Source organism: Hippoglossus hippoglossus, chromosome 14 (assembly GCF_009819705.1).
Source record: "Hippoglossus hippoglossus isolate fHipHip1 chromosome 14, fHipHip1.pri, whole genome shotgun sequence".
In the NCBI taxonomy this organism is placed as follows: domain Eukaryota; kingdom Metazoa; phylum Chordata; class Actinopteri; order Pleuronectiformes; family Pleuronectidae; genus Hippoglossus; species Hippoglossus hippoglossus.
In genome coordinates this window covers 11,522,543-11,542,737 of record NC_047164.1, presented here as the reverse complement: position 1 = coordinate 11,542,737, position 20,195 = coordinate 11,522,543, and the positions used below count along the sequence as shown (strand labels likewise).

At 41.5% G+C, this 20,195-nt stretch overlaps 2 protein-coding genes across 3 annotated transcripts; one reads left to right on the top strand and one right to left on the bottom strand.

The window, feature by feature from the left end:
- Window positions 1–734: 734 nt before the first annotated feature.
- Window positions 735–4,136, bottom strand: LOC117774450 (uncharacterized protein C11orf87 homolog). 2 transcript variants are annotated; one of them, XM_034606887.1, is made up of 2 exons: window positions 3,772–4,136; window positions 735–3,341 (listed from the first exon to the last, which is right to left on the bottom strand). In XM_034606887.1, exon 2 carries the CDS (start codon window positions 3,237–3,239, stop codon window positions 2,799–2,801), a length of 441 nt encoding a protein of 146 aa, XP_034462778.1. In that variant the 5' UTR covers window positions 3,240–3,341; window positions 3,772–4,136; the 3' UTR covers window positions 735–2,798. The 2 variants fall into 2 exon arrangements, with proteins under 2 accessions (XP_034462778.1, XP_034462777.1); XM_034606886.1 differs by having other exon boundaries at window positions 735–3,343; window positions 3,775–4,133.
- A 9,388-nt stretch (window positions 4,137–13,524) lies between these two features.
- Window positions 13,525–19,490, top strand: psmg1 (proteasome (prosome, macropain) assembly chaperone 1). Its single transcript, XM_034606885.1, has 7 exons — window positions 13,525–13,732; window positions 14,358–14,461; window positions 15,698–15,843; window positions 17,227–17,289; window positions 17,700–17,898; window positions 18,769–18,899; window positions 19,323–19,490. Exons 1-7 carry the CDS (start codon window positions 13,614–13,616, stop codon window positions 19,398–19,400), a joined length of 840 nt encoding a protein of 279 aa, XP_034462776.1. The 5' UTR covers window positions 13,525–13,613; the 3' UTR covers window positions 19,401–19,490.
- Window positions 19,491–20,195: the final 705 nt, after the last annotated feature.

The window sequence follows — 20,195 nt, the reverse complement described above, 5'->3', positions numbered from 1 at the left end:
GGATCCTATTCTATAAGCTGTCCTGACGGAAACACATGTTTAAATGTAGCAAGCATTAGTCATCTTCTATTGACTTACTTCCAATTTCGCTGCCAAGATAAATGGTTTCATTTTGTTTCACTTAGGCTGGTGAGATAAGATAGGCAGACAGTCTGTCAGTGCATCCTCCAGATCTGGAGCCTTGCCAAAGACTGCTTCATATCCCCAGTCCTTTTTTTTGCAGGGGACAATTAGGAACATTGTCTCCTGGTACCTGGCCAACCCACTGACTGATGCTGATTCACTGCCACTGACCTCTGATGAGACATGCCATGGCGCCATCACAGGCTATAAGGCCGTGGAGATTAAGAGCGGTACTTCCGTGGATAACCTTCATGTCAATAGGTCACTGAAAGATTGATGTTGTCCAAAGAGAAGACATTATGTTGTATATGCAGTGGATCTGATTCTGTATTCGACCGATATGGTTCTACATTACATGAAGTTAATTTATTATGAGAATTGATTATGCAGTGACGTGGTCCTGGATCTCCCTGGTGAGGTCATTTACATATGTCCAGGGAGATGGGGGCTGAAATTAAAATCCAGTCAAACATTTTCTTATCATCTCACATCACCTGTACAGTAATATATTGGGTAAATGGTGGGAATTAGCAATCAATTCAATGTACTGGGAAGCTGCACATTCACCTGGGTCATAACATTCAGATTTGAAGATCACTGACACATTCAAAGAGTTAACATAATGTAAGTATTTATTTATAAACTTTGAATAGTACATATTTTCCTTGGATAAGGCAGATTATATGAACTCCAGAAAGATGATGTTACTGTAAAACATTCCAGCTCTCATAATGGCATACATTTACAGTGAATTCATATCATGAATGACACAGAATTTCTATTAGGCCCACTATTATGCAATATGAAGGATCATAAACGAAAGAAAAGATCGGCTTCAACAGAAACCCTCTACTGGAAGGATTCTCAATTTATTACATGTCAGAGAATACATTAAAAATACTCAAAAAAAAAAGAGAAAATACTCTATTAGCGCAAAAATTTACTATCTGACACATCAAAGAAAAATATCTTATGTGCATTACTACAGCAAAGAAGTCTTGCATCCTTTCAGGCTAACTATAGCTAGCTACAGATGTCTAACAGACATTGGAGGACAGTACTTTATGCAAATATGCTAAGTCACTTAATTGAAGGAAAAAATACTACGCAAACAAATAAGCTATTTCTATAGCCTATGTGCAGTTTTTTCACTGCCTAACAGCACCACAACATCCACTATAGTCTAACTACATACTGGTAGTGTGTCAGAGGACATGCCAAGGCAGATCAGCGAGCCATTATGCTCCGTGTTGTGTCATCAACTCTTAATAATTCAACACAACAGTGTGTTACATCCCAGGGAAGATTTAAAGTTTAAACATCTTTGAGGTTCAAACGATGTTTTTCGGCTTGGAAGGAGGAGGAGGTCCAAAAGTCAAAGCAGGCAAATACTTTATACAATCCCATAAGGAGATATCGTTTGGCTAAATATACGAGTGGAAGAGGAAGGAGTGTGGCCACATGGCTAACCAGCAGATGGGTGACAGATTAAAGGGAAATCCAACATAAAGTGGCTTTGTCGGGTGTTGGGCGACCACGTGCTCCCGGAACACCTTCGACATGTCTTGGCATTGATTCTACAAATCTCTGGACTCTACCGGAGTGATGAGCACCATTCTTCTAAAAGATATTCCCCTCATTTGGTGTTTTGATGGCAGTGGTGGAGAGCGCTATCTAACACAAATTGTGTTCAACTCGTTTTACAGCTGGTGAGTGCATTGACCTTAGCTTATGACTCACATCATTTTCCTACTCATCAAACTCTTCATGGACCCTGCGTTCCCTATGGATGGGGGGTACTGTCATCTCAGAAGAGACCACTCCTCATCAAGATTGAAATGTTTAACCATTAGATAAAGGTGATCACTCAGAACAACCTGGTATTGATTTCTAGTGACCTTTCCCCCGCTGAGAGGACAAGTGGACCGACACTACACCAGCAAAACGCCCCCTCTCAGCATAACAAAGCCAATGGATCCATTCAGTGAAGAGGCCTGCATCATTCTCTGGTCTCCTCATGACATTTCTCATTTGATCATATCGCTTTTCCCCCCCACATCTCACATCGCTGACCTCCAAACTGTGAATTCATCTTTGTAATGCAGGGGGGTTTTATGCACTGCAACCTAACTACAACCCTCTCTATGTAATTGTTTGTCCTTGTTGTGACAGTCAGCTCACGTCCCCGCTTTGACATTCTCAGTCACCTGAAGAGGAGTTGCTCCTCGGTTTTTCGTATTAAACTAATGCACCAGCGAATGTGCGCTGTCAACCACAATTTCCATCTTAAATACTGACGTCTTTCCAATGGATGTAAATCATTGTCTTGTCATCTTAAATCAAAGAAAGAATCAAATTGGCCAGATCAGTATTTTTATACCTCAGAGCATGATAGGAAGTTAATTGATTAATTGTACTCTGCAGTTCACTTGTGTGGAAGCATCTACATTCTTTTTGGTCTCTCTTCTCACATATTCCGGTTTTTCCATTTAACTTGTCACCCATCTGCAGCGCCACTGTAGTGTAGGCCCACTACTCTGCTCAGTATTCTGCATTTATCTGTTTCCTGCTGTTTCTAAGTCATCTACAAGCAGCAGAGGTGGGTGTGGGAGTTCTTTGTGCCTTATTGCTTTTCCTGTTAATTCCACAGTCCTGTTCCCTGAAGTTGCGCTGAGTTAACAGTCCAGAGCAACCGTCTCGTGCAGCTCGCGCTCGTCCTCCCCCGGTGCCCCGGTGACGTCCCCGCCTCCCCCGCTCCGGCACGCGGGCTGAACCTCCCCGCATCTCACCGGCCGCACGATGACGCACGGCCTCGCGGGATCCCCGCTCGCCCCTGCGCGCGTGGGGCTGCGACTGTCGCGCTCGTATTCCTCCTGCGCGCGCTGGATCTTCCTCTTCCGGAGCTTCCTCTTGTGGAAGTGGAACGTTGCCAGGGAGACGAGGACGACCCCCGCGAGCACGACCACCAGCACGAGGAGCGCGAGGGTGGAGGAGAACGGCGGAAAGAAGCCGAGCTGCTCCACGCAGGTGCCGTTGCTGTTGATGGCCTGGAGCGCCCCGTGGCAGCGGCGCAGCGGCACCGGCAGCCGCGGGGCCTCGGAGGTTCTGTCCGTCATCCGGTCCACCTTCCCCCGGCCACGCTCTGTGTCTCTGACCCGAGTCTACCCCCTGCGTGCTCTCCGGGCTCAGCGCGGTGACACCGGCCCGCACATGTGGTTACCTGCACCGAAGAGAAGACACATGAGAGCCCTGCTCATCCAGAGGAGGCTGCCCGTCAGAACCATCAGAAACACGCCCACACACCCCCATTAACTGGCCCAGGCCACTTTAATATAGGCGCACACCAATCTGGAACAATTAACATGGGGAATACGCACTAAATCACAGCCCTGTAGTGGAGCCCGTCACCTTCATGCTGCTGATCAGTGTATAAGGGGATCAGACGAGGCAGTGAGGACAATGGGCTACATCATCTTCTACATCCTACAGGCCTTACAACATCCTCTTAACAGGAGCATCCTCTCCTGCGCTCCACGCAGCAGCCTCTCGGGACAGGAATGTCATCTTTACGCAGAGGATAATGTCTGCATCTGTTCCACATCAACACAAACAGCCAGTTTAGATCAGAAGAAGAAAATCCCCCATTCTTACCTGATGAAAGAGTCCGGGTGAACAGTCCGCGAGTGGAGAGCCGATTTGTGTAAATGGGGGAAACTGGATGGCGGTGACGTTATTTCATACAATGTGCTGCTGCTGCTGAGCTCCGATCACCCAGGACGCGTGAGACTGCCGCAATCCGCTCAGTCCTGGACTCCGCTAAAATGCTCCGAGCAGGCTGGAAGGAGGGATGAATAAAAGCCCTCAGTGTGCATCGAAGTGGTTTTTAGAAAATGCGATTAGAACAGAGCCGTGATCTGCCTCCTCTCCTCCTCCTCCTCCTCCTCCGGTCATCCGCTGCTCCACTCAGCATCTGAATGAAGAGCTGCAGCTGCATTAAAGGTCCCGTCTATACCAGTCAGCTGGCAGGGCTGGGTTTCCTTTTTTTTCTTTCTCCTTCTCCAGCTTTAGTCAGTGCCAACGTTTCCATCTAATGACTGTATATGCTCATTAGTTCTCAAACACAGAGGGAAATTTGTCTCCATATTTTACTCTGATCTACAACCACTGGCATTCCTGAGGGTGTGGTCGGTTAAATGATGCAAACCTACATGATTTGAAGCGTTTAAGCCTAATTATGACAGTGAGATAATGTCCAGTTGTAATGCATGTGTGTACAACTAAGAGTAATTATCAGTCTCTTCCCAGAATCTTATACAAGTTGGTATTGTAGACATCACACGTGCACCTCTAGCTTCAGAAGCAAGAATATGTAAACGCTGATGTATATGTATCATCAATTTACAGCTAATAGATTGCTTAAACGTCAAACCAAATCATAAAGTCTGGTCAATCTGTTTATGAAACACCTTAGAAAGTTGTACCTGCACGTTTTCAAAATGATTTAAGCTACATCGAGGCAGACTTCTCAGATTCTCAAGTCTTTCTAAGAAATTGGGACTTTTGAATGGTGTTCAATGTGAAGGTTGGGCTTTTACAAAGGTTGATCGAAATGTACATCAGTGTGATATGAAAAAATGCTTAATTTATTGAAACTTTGTCAACCTTTTAAAAATCTTTATTGAACCCCAGTCCAAACTCATAACTTGACTTAAGAGTCTGGGCGGTCCTCCAGAGCAAACCTGGGCTTTCTGATTCAGTCATGCTGATGATGAGTGATGAACTGGAATTTGAAACTATCGCAAAATTCTGTATGATGTTATTAAATCTTCTCTTTTACCTTTGGTGAAGATAATAACTCTTTTGCAAAACGATATGGCACTCAGTAGAACTCATACCTCAGCCAAAGCCCACCAGTCTCTTAAAATTCAATCAAGCTGCATCAAATTTCACACATGCACTTATAGATATCAGTTCCCTAAATGTGTCTGTTTCTTTTTTTCCCTGGGAAATCAATTGAAATTGTTATGCCCTCAGAATGTGAAAAAAGCATCTTGGATCCGCCCTCTGATCCGGATCTGTGCCAAAATGTAATAGGCTTTTCCCTGACCCATACGGCATCCTTACCAAGTTTCGTGGAAATCCGTTAAGCAAACACATGTATATAGGGGGGAAAACATAACCTCTTTGGCAGAGGTAAAAAACAAAAACCCTGGAAATAAGTTTGAAAGCCACTGATTTAGATCACCGCCAAACTGAGCTCAGCTCCCCCCTGACTATAAGATTACCGCAGGCAGTGTGGCACACTCCAAATATAGAAGTGTGGGTGAAGGAGAACACAGTGAGGAGGTGTTTCCACAATGAGGCCGTACCTTGACCTACTCAGGCTTTCAAACAACTCAAACCACTTTTTAGCAGAGAAAAAATGTCCATGTTCTGTTTTAGTGACTCATTTTGTCTGGAGCAGATTCCATGTTACTTGCTCATCTTAGGCAGACTGAATTATGTTGCCTGTTCCAACTTAACAAATTTGACTTTTTCATGTGCTATTATCGGGAATATATGGACATGATGCATTGCACAAAGGAACTGCGGATAATGTTCACAACTATAAAACACGAAAACTTTAGTTTGGATTGAGGTGAAGGAGCTTTGTGAAGAAAGCAGAAAAACACTTAAATATTTTGAATGTCTATTCGTGAATTCTGTTGATAAGATGAAGCAGTTAACAAATCATTTTACATTCTGCCAAAAGACACCGCCCCCTGAATCGCACCACTTCATGCCCAATGTCATTAGATAACAAGTTGACTTTTGCTGCAACACAATGCAAAATTATCACATTGCTGTAAGATTGTTTTGTAACATCAACACCTTATTTCTGCTCTTTACTGGTCATCACACTGAAAGATAGAATGGTTGTTGCTATGACAATGATATCAGTGCTTTCTTACTGTTATCTGAGGCAACACGGCTCCATTGGCACACCTCTTGCATTGTTTTACAACAGGGCGAGGAGAAATCCAAAGTCAGCAGAAGTCATCCTCTTGGGATGTCTGGGGAAAATCAGCACAGATGTCATGGCTGTCATTCCCAAAAAAAAGGAATCTGTTGAGATCAGGAAGGGTCACTTGTGTCTTCAAGCAGTCAGCGGTGTCAGTTTACTGCTCATGTGTTCATCAAGGTGAGAATGATTGTCCATAGCACCAGAGAATCAAGCTGCACCTGCACCCTGTGGACAGAGCCAGCTATGTTGATCATGTTGAGGCCAGCTGCTTTCAGCTTGTTGCTCCAGCACATTGCTACGGTGGCCAAAAGAGCTCAAGGCGCTGTAAATGTGAAGTGATTGAAGTCTGCTACTCATCATTGGTGATGGAACTTCCCGAATCATTGAACTACATCCAGGTTCATCATTTTTTTGGGTCCCCTGGAAACATTTCCATTGTCATTTTCGCAGTTTTCAGCACATTTTCTGTATTTGCATGTGTTTTCTCCATTTGCAGTGCATTGAGCTCTCTTGGCCACCGTGCACTGCAGCATAGAACAAGACACTGACCACCAACAAATGATCAACTCTATCACCTGACAAGAATGTCAATATTCAATTATTCTAAAGAATCCTGCTTAACGCTGAACTTTCACGTTTCTCTATGTCCAATATCTGCAGCTATGCTAGCCGCTATACTACAAGTGCACATCAGCCAATAGAACAATAGCAGATCTGACAGCATGTGAACAATTACAGCAGGATGTGATTGGCTTGGAGCCTTATACAATGCATGATTGTTCTTATGAATCCAGCCATCTCTAAATTCTCTGACTTCTAATACACTCTGCATATTAATGGAGGTGTGTAGTAATAACCGATAAAGCAAAGAGGGAGATTAAATCAGGTAGAGGTCTCTCTGCTACTTTGCATTCGCGCCACAAAGCGTCTGAGATTCTCACAGTAATTCCCCAGTCCTACTTGTGGACATGCTCCATCACCAGCGGGGCTCCATGAAAAATGAATGGCCTTGGAGGAAGTCAGGGTCCCTGGATGATAAACTCACTGTAGGTGAGTGCATGCTGAAAGATTTATACAACTATTCATGCACAGTTTAAAGCGTGGCATATGTTTGGGGGCTGTTAAATGGAGAGTGATTATAGCACTTATTTTAAAATTCATACAGGTCTTCTCTGCCGTCTAGGTCAAGCTGCCCCACATTAGACTGGGGGAGGGAACAACCCTCACCCACAGAGCCACTGATAATCACCAAGTTACACATAATTATAGATATTATTCCCTTAAATATACCTTTTTCATGAAGATCCATGAATTACTCATTGGGGGGAATCAATGAAACTATTAAACAAACACCCTATTCCACAAGTAGCTTGCGTAATCCTGCAAACTATCAAACAAACAAATAGACAGGAGTGAAAATATAACCTCCTTGGCGGAGTTAATCATTTTCAAGTGAGTATTGGTGTTCACCTGCAGGAGGGATTATTGAAATAGAATTCAGTTATTATACTCTTAATTTGAAGCAGTTGTTACACATTAAATCTGTAATATTTTCAAGGCATTCACAACAAACTTGTATGATGAAAAAAAGATCAAACCCAGTATTAAACCCTGTGGACCACCATAGGGAATATAGCTTTTAAAACCATTTTTGAAAATGAGAGGAATGTAAAGAATCGTGCACATAGAGATGATCGTGCACAAATTAAGACTGTTAAGACCAATTGAGATTTCCCTCCTTGAAGGCTTTTCCCAATATTACACCTAAAGATGGATGGAGTAGTTGTGTGACGAATAAAAAAAAAAAACAGCTTGAGAAGTTTCAACCCCATCCAATTTCACACATCCGCACACTGGACATTACCTGCCCAGCACCAAGCAGCATTTGGTTTATCCATGCTTGTTCGCTGCCTGCTGGGCCTGGAAACAAGGTCGATGAGGGAGTGAACCACGGCGGATGCGGATGTAGACCAGAAAACCCCCAAAAAATTGTTGAAAACACTCACTCAAGCTGAGAGGGACTGCACAGTTAAGTGGTAACCCTCTGCGAGTTTGCCACAATGAGTGACAATCATCACATTACACACTCATTTGATCCATTGGTGATAAAGAAATATTGATTATGACAGCTCTAAACGTTCTTCTGGCTCTCGATGGGATTCCTTGAAAGTTAAAAAGAAGATTTTTATAGTTTGGATGATTAACAGCTTCATTATAAACCCAAACTATGACTGAAAGCTGAAAGGCCATTTTTCTCTCCCTTAATGACACTTTGCATTGCGTCTGCCCATTACCGAGCCAAGCCGACTGCAGCTTGTGTTAATCAGGATTATTAACTGTAATGGGAAAGGTTTGTGGGCCTAAATGCTAATGGGGGAAGGAGAGAAAGAGGAGGAGGAGGAGGAGGAGGAGGGGGGGTCCTAAATGCATCTTCATATGAAGGAGCTGATATCTTTAGAGCTGCAGGCCATCACCGGGCCGGAGCAGTCCTCTTGATATTCCCTCCACGCACACACCACTGCTCTCACCGCAAGTCTCTGTCAGCAGAATTTATAATGAATTGCACAAAAGCTGGTTTGCCATGCATGCATTCATGCATGCACATACACACACACACACACGCAAACAGACACAGACCAACTTTCCCTTTGTGCACAGCAGAAATGGCTTTAGGAAAGAATGAACGAGGCTGTTGCGCGCGCAGAGAGAAAATGTCTTCCACAAATTGACTTTTCTCTTTGCCTGACGATTACCCTGTCCCCAAGCATTAGTGTGTGACAAAGCGTGTGCATTTGTTATGAGGATCTCACACTTTTGCTTTCTACATGAAGACGTACGGTACAGCAGATATCATGGTTTGGTAAAGGAGAGATACTTGAAAGGAAATGATGATGACTATTTCGTTTTTTAACATTATCATCATTATTTTTGGCTTTATTCGACAGTAGTGACAGAATTAGTAATGACAGTAGATGAGGGGGTCGAGGACATGAGGGTTATTCAGGGTTTAATGCATGTTTTTGTCCCCCATTTATCACGTTAGAGTCACTCTAAAAATATCTTCACAGCTAGTGTTGACAGAAGAAGTGGTTACAAGGTGAACATTCATATGGCCATGTGAGAACATTTTTATAAATAGACCTTTAAAATAGGAGAATATCTGTTTCTGTTGCCTTTTTTCCACCAGGACGGTGACGGTGCAGGACTAATTCAGGATCTTGAAAAATCTTGAAAATTGGCCCCCATTTTGACAGGTTTGGCTCCAGCCCCCCTACAATATTCAGAGGGTAAATTGGTGGCAGTAATGCACCAATTCATTGTTTATCGCCTGCCAAAAAAAACTCAAAAGAAGAACAAGAAAAGATGGGGTAAAAAAATCATGGCTGGAAGATTGGAACAGTTTTTCTTGCTTATTCGTATAGATTTACTCTCAAATCTTTTTGCAGATGCAGATGTTTCCAGGCATCTAACAGTTTAATGAAATAACCAGAAGAATGTTAAAGGCACAGGTATGTTTTTATTTATATATTTTGCAAGTCCTGGTTCCACACTTTACAGAACTAATTTGAAGAAAATGTGTAACAGATCTGGTCCTTAGAGCTGAACTAAATCAAAATATTCTTTCATAAATTAATTAAACCAAATTTAAGAGTGGATTTCCACACTGACATTCTTTTTTTAAATCAGTCAGTATGATTGTCTGGTATTTGATAAAAGCTCAAAAGTTTATAAACATCCCTTTTCTAAATCTTTCTCCATGACATCATATTGATCTCCTGTTTAGCTGGTGGATGGCACATCAGCAGCTGCTCACCTTTTCCACCCACCTCATGTCACTGTGAGCATTATCACAGCCCTGTTTTCCATTTACACAAAAGCTCAAATGAATAAAACCCACACCTTACTCAGAAACGATCACACCCACAGTTAGGGAACAATTCTGTTCCTAAGCAACTGATCCTCTCCGTGTGGGGTTTGCATGTTCGCTGTGTGTCTGCGTGGGATTCCTCCAGGCGCTTCACTTTCCTCCCACAGCCCACAGTCGTGCAGCCGAGCTGGAGTGCACATTTTAAATTGCCCCTGCGTGTATATGTGACTGTTTGTAGGTGGTCTGATAAAATGGGTGCAAGGCTGTAGGTGTTGTGTGAAAAGCTCAAACTATAAATATAGAAATAAATGTGTGGACCGATGAACACTCAGTTGTCTCGTGTAGCATTTTCTTAACAACCCATGGACCGCTTTAAACAGGCGTCATGCACCTTTTGAACCCCTACACAAAATGTAAGCCCTACTGAAGTCTATTGCAGTATTAATGATTCATTTCTGTAATGCTGTAAGGGTAAAACATATGCTTTCTTTTCATTTTAAGGGAAGCATAGGTTGATGACATTTTTTTTTTAAATAAGCACTACTTCAAAATAATATGAATCAACCTTTTGTTGTTGCCTTAATTGTAGAGTTATTCATGAAATGATCATTAGAAACTAAATTATTAGAAACTTTCCCAACTCATCAATAGCAGCTGTGTGCTTTTTGTATCCTTTAATTTTATATGATTATATATTGAATTATATTATTATAATTTGGGCACATTATTCAACCATAGACTGTGGATGGACGATACGACGGCTCCCCTAAAGTGAAGCCAAAATGTCTTGATCGCCCCCTGTCGGCTAGCTGCAGTGTAGGTCATGAACTCCACTTCCTCCATGTTAGTGGATGGGCGATGGACCAAATTAAAATGTCTAAAAGTCAAATTTTCTCTGAAAGCTGTTTTCTGTCATTCTATGTCGTCCTTATTACGCTGATTTATGTCCAAGTGCTACTTTTCCCAATAATTTTGGCTTTAATTACTATTTAAGCTATTTGATGCTGTAATGATGATTGACAGCTGAGACTGAAAAACAATTGGTCAAATGCCTCCGTCGGCAGGAACTTGATACTGCGACTCAATTCCCAAATCACTACTGGGCAGACTCGAGCTCCAAATGTGCAAGATGGCTGCGTTCGTATCCAGGATATTTTGGCTTGATTTGTGGATACTGGGAGGAAACTGAGACACGTCGTCCATCTCTATGTACGATCTGTGGATTCAACTGACAAGATGTTTGTCTTGGGATGAAACTTATGAGAGGAGCAGGTGTAAGGAAAGGAAAGATGGGGGGCAGTGTTTTTGTAATTGCCCATTAAAAGGTCTGTGAATGTCCCCGCCAACCACAGGAGAGTGAGGCCAGTAGGAGGGATCTGCTGCTCTTGACCAAATTGTCGGACAAACAGACAGATGAGGCAAACAACCTTCACCATCCTCAGCCAAACAAAGACGGACATACTCATTGTTGATGGTTTTTGTCCTGTGACAGTCCTCTTCCCTTTTTTTATGGTCAGTTGACGTTGTGGCATTCCCAGTAGTTTGTCCTGCCGTTGACGCTCCGCTCTTGTTGTCTTGAGCCTGGAGGCTTTCCACTCTCCTTCTACTCTATCAATTATATTAACAGCGGCCCGGAGCTTCCTCCTAGCATGATTCTCCATTTTGTGACAGGAAACCTTTCTGTTTTCACTTTATGGCCTCCTGCTACATTATTGCACTGCACTGGTAATAGAGCTTACTCTCTATTCCACTCCAGGCTTTGCGCCGCGATCCAATTTGTCTTTCCAACACCAGGCATTTTCTGGTGACAATGAAGTATGTTTATGGTCGTGCTGATGTCATCACATTTCTGTTTGTCCCTCATCTCCCAGGGCACAGCTTACAGGAAAATGAATTATACAACACAATGGAAAGGATGGATGTTCTGCAGTCAACTTGAAGCCAATTTGCTCTAACATGACTTGGCTTTTGTTTCCAGCTAGATATACAGCCGGAGATGATCTGCCAGCGTCCTGTAGAAACTCTGCTTTCCTGCTTTGTTGCGATCGTGTAAATTATGTATCACCAGTAAGACGCTGGTGGAGTCATGTGGCACGTCAGGTTCATTCTTGATTGGCACACGGCACAGAAATAGCATATCAAGCATCCCTACACTAATTGTTAGTCATATTCAAGCCCCTATGTATTGTATAACCATGCCCACAATGTGGATCCACTAGAGAGTCTTGGCTTTAAATCATTCATTGATTTAAGTGAGCAACTCAGGCAGAAATACAATATGTTGGACAGGCAGTACTCATGCATGCAGCCTTGGCTTTGAGCTTCCCACTGGGACAATGTGAAGCGACTGGTGTTGCATGTATATACATTGTATTTGAGCTGATGTGTTTCTGTGCATTGGAAATATTTCGTCACATCTTATCTTTTGAGATTTATATTGCAGTGACAATTCTATCATATGTATGTTGAAATAATAATTACACTCTCATTCTCCCAGGCCCTGAAAAGGTTATGTCCAAACAGGAGGACAAAATCTGTGTGAAAATGCATTTTAAGTTTAGCAGCAGATAACGTGAGGCTCCAGCCGTCTTAGCTAATCAAATCATGCAGGTATGTTCTAAACTTAGTGCCTTTTTTTGTACAAAATTCTCTGAGTGTTTTTCTGGACGGTGTTTCGTGCAGAGCTGAAGTGCAGCTTGAAGCACGAACAGGGAATTTCATGCTGAAGGACCTCAGGGATTATAGGAGCTCTGTTGACAAGAGGAACATTTGCAGTGACTGACAACTCTTTCCACTAACATATGGTGATGTGAGTATTGTTTTCAAACAGACTTAAACATATTCTTTTTATATAATATGAAGCACGATGAAGCCATGAGTCATATTGTTTTTCATTTCACTAGAGGATATTTCAAGATGCATCTCAAAGACCTTTGACCAGGTGTCTAATTTTAAAATGTATTTTAAAAGATGTGCGAATACATCAATATTTTTCTTGGAGAGGGTCAAATGACTATGTGTAATGAGAAAGTTGTTTCTTTTTCTACACACATAACTCCTACATGATTTAATACAATGTCTTCTTTCTTTGTTTCTTTCTCTCTTTCTTTCTTTGTTCCTTTCTTTCTTCCTTCCTTCCTTCATCCCTCTTTCTTTTTCTCTCTCTTTCTTTCTTTCTTTCTTCCTTACTTCCTTCCTTCCCTCTTTTTTCTTTCCTTCCTTCCTATATTCCTTCCTTCATTTCTGTCTTTGTTTCTTTCCTTCCTTCATTTCTGTCTTTCTTTCTTTCTCTCTCTTTTTTTCTTTCCTTCCTTCCTTAATTTCTTTCTTTCTTTCTTTCTTTCATTCTTCCTATCTTTCTTCCCTCTTTCTTTCTTTCCTTCCTACCTTAATTCCTTCCTTCTTCTCTGTCTTTCTTTATTCCGTCCTTCTTTTCTTTCTATCTCTCCAAAACCTTAATTGATAGGTTTGAGGAAATGATGCTTTTATTCTGAAGTATTCCGGCCTTTTACTCTGAAGGGGCGTCACTCCGGGCGGAAGTTGCGATCGCCTGTCAAGGGCTGAAGTTTATCTGAATCACTAGCTGAACTTTCGTTTTCCTCTGAGAACACAGTGAGCATGGCGACGTTTTTCGGCGAGGTGCTGTCGGTGTATTCTCGGGCTGTGGAGGAAGACGACGAGGAGCTTGAGGAAAACGAGGAAGACGAACAAATCCGCCGAGAGCTGGAGGAAAAGAGGTAAATAGCGTTAGCCAGCTAGCATGAACACACGGGAAGTGACAAGTCAGAAAGCATGGAGGCAATTCAGGAAGCTTCATCCAGTGAGATAAACATGTAAACTACATTTTAGATTAGTTTATATGTGGCTCCCATTCTCCTATGCTGACCAGCTAACATGACAATATGGTGGTCAGCCATTATTAGCAATAATAACACTGCCTCACACTACGAGGTCTGATACAATGGGGTCTACTTTATGTCTCTGGGTTTGTACTGGAGGGATGAACACCATCACAACCATTGTGGTGTTCTGATGATGGCGGTGCAGAGCTCTGTCTACCATTTCAGGCCAATAGCAAGTCACAGCACATGATTCACATCATTTATACTCATTAAACTATTACGTGACCTCAGTGGATGCTGGTATTGTCATCCTGTTTCTTCACCCTTTTTTTAGAGTGTTACTTTAATATGTAGCATGTGTGTGTTCAGCTGTATCTACTGGTCATTTTGTACCACAGCCCTTCAGGCACTTGTATTCCTATGTGGAGTATAATAATAATAAAAAAGAAATATCTAATTTTAGTCTTATAGTGTTTTCTTTAACTTTCCCTACTTCTCCAACCCCATCTCTCTTCATCAGGGAGGTTCATCTGCACTGGACCCCTGAAGTCTCCGATTCACTCAAGTCGGGAAACAAGCTGCCGTGTGCTGAGTTCATCCTCGCTGTGGGACACAACGCTGCCAGTAAGTAGCTCCTGTGTGCTACCTTACCTGTGATGAATCCTTTTTATACCACACTCAGTTTATTGTAATGATCCCCTGTGTGGAAATTAGAACAGTGTCCAGTGCGAGTCCGCTATTTAAGAGTAATACAGCAGACATTTTTCTGCTTTTAAAGATGATAAGGTGTCAACATAGATATGCACATAATTTGTTTATCACAATATATTCTCTAGAGAGCAACACCTTTTTTTCTTAAGTTAAATTATGCACACAGAATTAATGACTAAACGCCAAGATTTAACCCCTTCAACATTTATGATTAACTTTGAACTAGGTGTCGCTCATAGTGAGAAATAAGCGTTTTAGCACCTTTTGAGTTAATTTTTTCCACTTTTTTGCCCGCAGCTTTATTGCTTTGGTTCATGAACCTCTTTTGTGCAATGGTTGCTGTTCAAAGAAAATGTGTCAAATATTTGCTCTTTCTGTCTTCTTGGATGTGAAGATATGATTGTTTTCATTGTCGCTCATGATAATGAACTAAAATATTTTTGGATTTTGACTGTTTGTCTGACAAAACAAGAGACCAGAACATGTCATCTTGTTCTGTGGGAAACTATCAGAGGCCTTTTTTCATGGCAGTCCTGAATACCATATTTTGGGGCTTCTCTGACAGCAGAGGGGTTTGAGTAATAAACAAAAACACACACAAAACTTCAACATCAGGAGAAGTGTAACTTGATAACCTGTTTCATCCCGTCCAGTTTGTCGCTAAACCAGCAGAATGTGGGCCTTGAGTGTCACACATACTGTAAATGTAATGCAGGCTGCCATTTATAATAGTACGGCTACAACTAATGATTATTTTGGTTTTATTATTATCTGTTTTTTAGGTGTCAATAGCCTTAAACCCAAATAGGTTCAGTTTATTATACCATACAACAAAGAGAAACAGAAATCTTCATAGATCAGAAGCTGGAACCAATGAATGTTTGGTAATATTAAATAGTATTAAATGATCAAATAATCTATTAATTAATTGATTCAGTGTTTCCACTTTAAATTATAATAGTTAAATTGTTCCCATTGTCTGTCAGCTGTGAGAAAAGGAGAAAGTAGAAAAGTTTAATATAGCTCTGTCAGCATCTTCAAACTATATTTGAGTGCATGTCAGAACCAGAAAATAAACTAAGCATCTAAAGCATCAGAATAATTCCAATGTGAGCTGTTGTTGAATTCTGAGAGGCTCTGTCTTCACAGGGTTTCTGTCAGTGTACGTTCTCACCTCTGCAAACTGGGACAAAGTGGGACATGCTTCAGCGTGGAACGAGAGGAGCCGAGCTGTAACTGGACAAACCAGCACGGAGTCAGCATGTGTTTTCTACAGACACAAGGAAAACCCGTCAGTGAGTGACAAACTAGCTGAGAGCATCACTTCAGAATGTGTCTGTTGTTTCATTATTCCCACAGAAGGCACCAGGCTGCTGCAAACTCAAAGATCATCCAGTTAAATGAGTTTGGTCCTGATTACCCCAACTCTTATAAATTAAGAGAATATTACTGTGGCTGAGTCCAGTTAATTGTTATGCAAGAAATGAAAGAAAAAAATAATACATCGGTGGGTAAATGTAAGAATTGCAGAATGGCAACTGAAACAGATCAAAAAACAATGTTCTTGAAGCCGTTTAAATGTCAGCACATACTTCAATCTCAGGTCTGCTGTGTCTTATTTTGTATATGGTCACATCATATGTAACTGATGTGTTCCTGTAGCATTTGCACTGTATTGTATATTGAGAATATAACATGGAGCCCCACTTCAGATCTAAAAGCTGGAAAGTAGGCCACGGCACACAGGATTAATGAGCCCTGGCTATCCACGGCTCAGAGTTATAACCAATCGCTCTGATGTGTGCAGTGTTGGATATAGTTTCTCTCAGCCCGATGTCTTCGCACATGGTTTAATCAAGATAAACATTGTCAGCAGCCATGTGTGATAGCACTGGGCTACTGAGGAAGCTTCAGATTTATCACACATTTCTTCTCCTGCTGACTGAAATTGCTGCAGAGATTTAATGAGCGGAAGGAAGAGGCCTTCCATACAGTGGGAAGCAGCTGTGGACCACAGATATGACAGTCACTCATTGATCTGTAGATCACTCAATAACTGAAATTTGTTTGTGCATGTTTTTGCATTTATTGACTATGGACAGTAGATAAATGATAAAAAATGAAGGTTGAATGATGTGCAACCAGCAGGTTTGCTGGGAGAAGAGTATGTATGGTACGGAACAACAATAATTTCTCTATTCGGTTTAGTTTTAAATAAAAATAATATTTGGCAATTATTTTGACAATCTTATCGAAATGGAAAACATTGCCTTGTGCTTTAGATTTTTCAACTAGTTAATTAAATCATCAAGAATATAATCTGCTAATTAATTCAATAGTCAAAATAATTATTTCGTCATTTCTTTTGTTGGCAAACTCACCAGAATTCTGACTGAGTGAATTAGCTCCCGCCCTCTACTTCATCCTCTTTACAGCTTCCATGTGTTTGAATTTCTCCTTCTGCTGTGGGTGTTGCACTGCACCACATGAAAACATCAGAGAAATGCAAAGTGGAGATAAACCCAAACTGCTTGTGACCCTGAGGAAAATAGCTCTGTGTGTGACTTCTTCGTTTGATTTGACATTTAGTTGGGTGTCTTTCCTGGCTTTAATTCACACCACACAGACACAAGTATGAGTTTGATCCACAAATGTCTCTTATGTTCTTTTCCCTAAAGGTTTTGATGTGCCAAGTGACTTCCTACATCGCAGAAGACCAGCTTTTTCAGTGGACAGAAAAGGTGGGTTATGTTTATACAATAATACATTATTTGCACTGTTCTGTGATGACATTAGGTTGGTATATGGAGAAGTTTAGACCGGTTTTCTCTACTGCAGGCTGATTTACAACCGTGCACAGGTTTATTTTCTCTCATCCATTAAGTTCAACAATGAGGCAACACCAGGTCGTTCACATGATTATCATACTCATGTCCTGTACATAATTGTTAATATCGCTTAGACACACATAAAACGAAATGAGCTATTTGCTATAAATAATCTTTTAGCACCTCAGTGTCTAAAAGCATGGTTACTTATTGTTAAACTACAATCATCAAAAGTCAAACATGCAGGTATTCTTCAGGTTGATAGATTACCACCGTCAACGTGATGTTGTGTTGTACTGACTGTGTTTCTTTGTCTCATCCAGGTTTTTGATTGTCTTCAGCACAGAGAGCTGAACGTGACAGTGTTGTCAGATAGCTCTGTGGCCGATTACAAGACAGCAGACTATCTGTGCACCAGCGCCACTCCCTTCCTGCGCTCTCTCCACACCGGTACCTTCAGTGGTCAGCCGGTCTGCCAATCACTGGAGCAGCCCAACATAGTAACTGGGCTTTCAGCTGCAGGTACTAACTTCTCTCATTGCCTGGGCTCCTCGCTCTTTTCCTCTGTCACACGTGCAAACACTCAGTATAGACACTTTAAAGATGACGGCTCATCTGTTATAATGCTCTGCTTGTTTAGTAAAGTTATACTAGAGAATCGCACTCACATGCAGATTGGTATCACTTTTCAAATAATAGATGTTAAGTGGCAATGTGTGCAATTGCATTTGGGTGGTCTACATATGAAATGGCTTATATAACAAAGACTGATTTATTACATGAAAAGAATAATTATTAAATTTGAGGGGAAATCCAACATAAACAACCCTGCTGAAAAGCAAAATGTACCAATTTAGCTCTCACCTTCAAAAAGATGTTGAGTTGATAACTGACATTACTAGATAATGTTAAAATTGACAAGATGTTAAAAAGTAGGCTTTACATTCAATGGAATGTCCCAGGACAAACAGCCTTGCAGCTCTTAGTTGAGAGCTTTGAAGCCTGAAAGATCAGAAAAAGTTCAGATTCTCTACTCTTCCCTTTGAAGTGTCCTTGAGTGAGACACCGAACCCCAGATTTTCCCTGATGTAATTAGCTTGTAAGTATCTTTGGACAAAAAAGCACCTGCCAAGTGAATGAAATGCAGCACCATTATGCTCCTCTCCACTCACTCAGAACACAGCCTTGCATCCTGATTTGGTCAATTTAGTCTTGGTGCACATAAGACATTGATAATCCAAAAAACATGTGTAAAGGACTTCAGTCTCGGTCACTGAGGACTGAAGAGAGTTTGCCCTCCTCATGTCAAACAGTCTAGTCTTCATCCATTCAGATTTTTTTAATTCTTCGTTATATAACCTTACATTCTTCTGCTTTATGCTGTTTCATCAGTACTGAACCACTGCCAGGTCCAGCGCATCGCCACTGTCGTTTACCAGTGTTACAGTGACGTCATCGGCCCTGACTCTGTCACCATGGAGACCTACAAGCCTGCACTAACCAAGCTTGGGAAGTCCATACAGGTGAGCTTCCTCTCTTTTTATATCTGAGTGAGCTTTTGGAAGGTCAGTGGGCAGTAATTTTCGGAGAGATGTTATGTTTGACAGTTTGGCATGACGCACCTTTCTAAATACTAATGAGCCAATGTGGCTTGGCTACTTTTTCCATGCAGAAGTAGCCAGTTTGCAATGGGCCTCCGGGCAGTAGCAAATTCAAATGTTGTTTATCTACTGATCCATGCTCATGAAACTGCTCCATGTACATGAGTTAGTAGAACAGCATGCCTCCATCTCATTAAATTAGTTTTCATTGTACTTGAACATCATTCGGCATGATGATGTGGACGTGATCATGGCCTCATTAAATCCCCATTAAAACATAGCAGAAGAGTTCCCTTGTTATTCTGACTTCACAGTTTAATCGCCTGCATCTCTTTCTCTCCTCAGTTGGCCTCGTCTCCGAACACAGACGTCCTGCGCAAGTTTATCCAAACCACCGAAATTCAGAGTAATCTCTACATCTGAAAATGTTGCACACTGAGTGGTTCAATTAAAGTATGTTTTCCTCTGATAAAATACTGTCATTTTTTGAAATAAAGAAAAAAATATACTTGTGTATCTCAGGCTTTTAGTCTAATTTCGCAAGTGACATGGGATATTAGAGACTCCTCTAACTGTCAACGGATCCATGTCAAAACCAACAATAAAATGATCCTGCTAACATCTGTGTCATCAAAGACGTAATGTATCTCATTCCTCCGTGCTTTAGAACTCCATTGTTGTCGGCAAACTCTTAAAAAACATCTTTGAGACACACCACATGAATTGTGAGTAAATCCCACAAACCATTTTGCTGCTTCAAATACTTACTGAAGCATAAAATGTGTATCAATCTGTAGCTGAACGTAGTCTCAGACAAAATCATTATTGAAGCTTCATTTAACACCATCTGCTGCTGTGGGCGATATTTGATCATTTTCAATAGTCAATATGATGTTTTATTTATTTTATGGTGGGTATGGTGATGTCTTCTATCCCTTTTGTTCACTTGTGTTTATGGGTTTCTTAACTATAACTCAGTTTTCAGTTACCGTCTTGTGCATTATAGTCCATTATATTTCATTGTTATGCCTCCATGTCGGTGAAGGCCAGTGGCCGTGGCCATTTTAGTTTTCCTTGTCGTTGTCTATTTGTAGCTCTGAATACTGTTATTATGTGTATGTCGACGGGGAGCCACTACAAACCGGAGTTACAATCCTCGTGCGCACAAACTTGGCCATAAAATATGAATCAGGGCATAATGATCCTCACAGTGTCTCC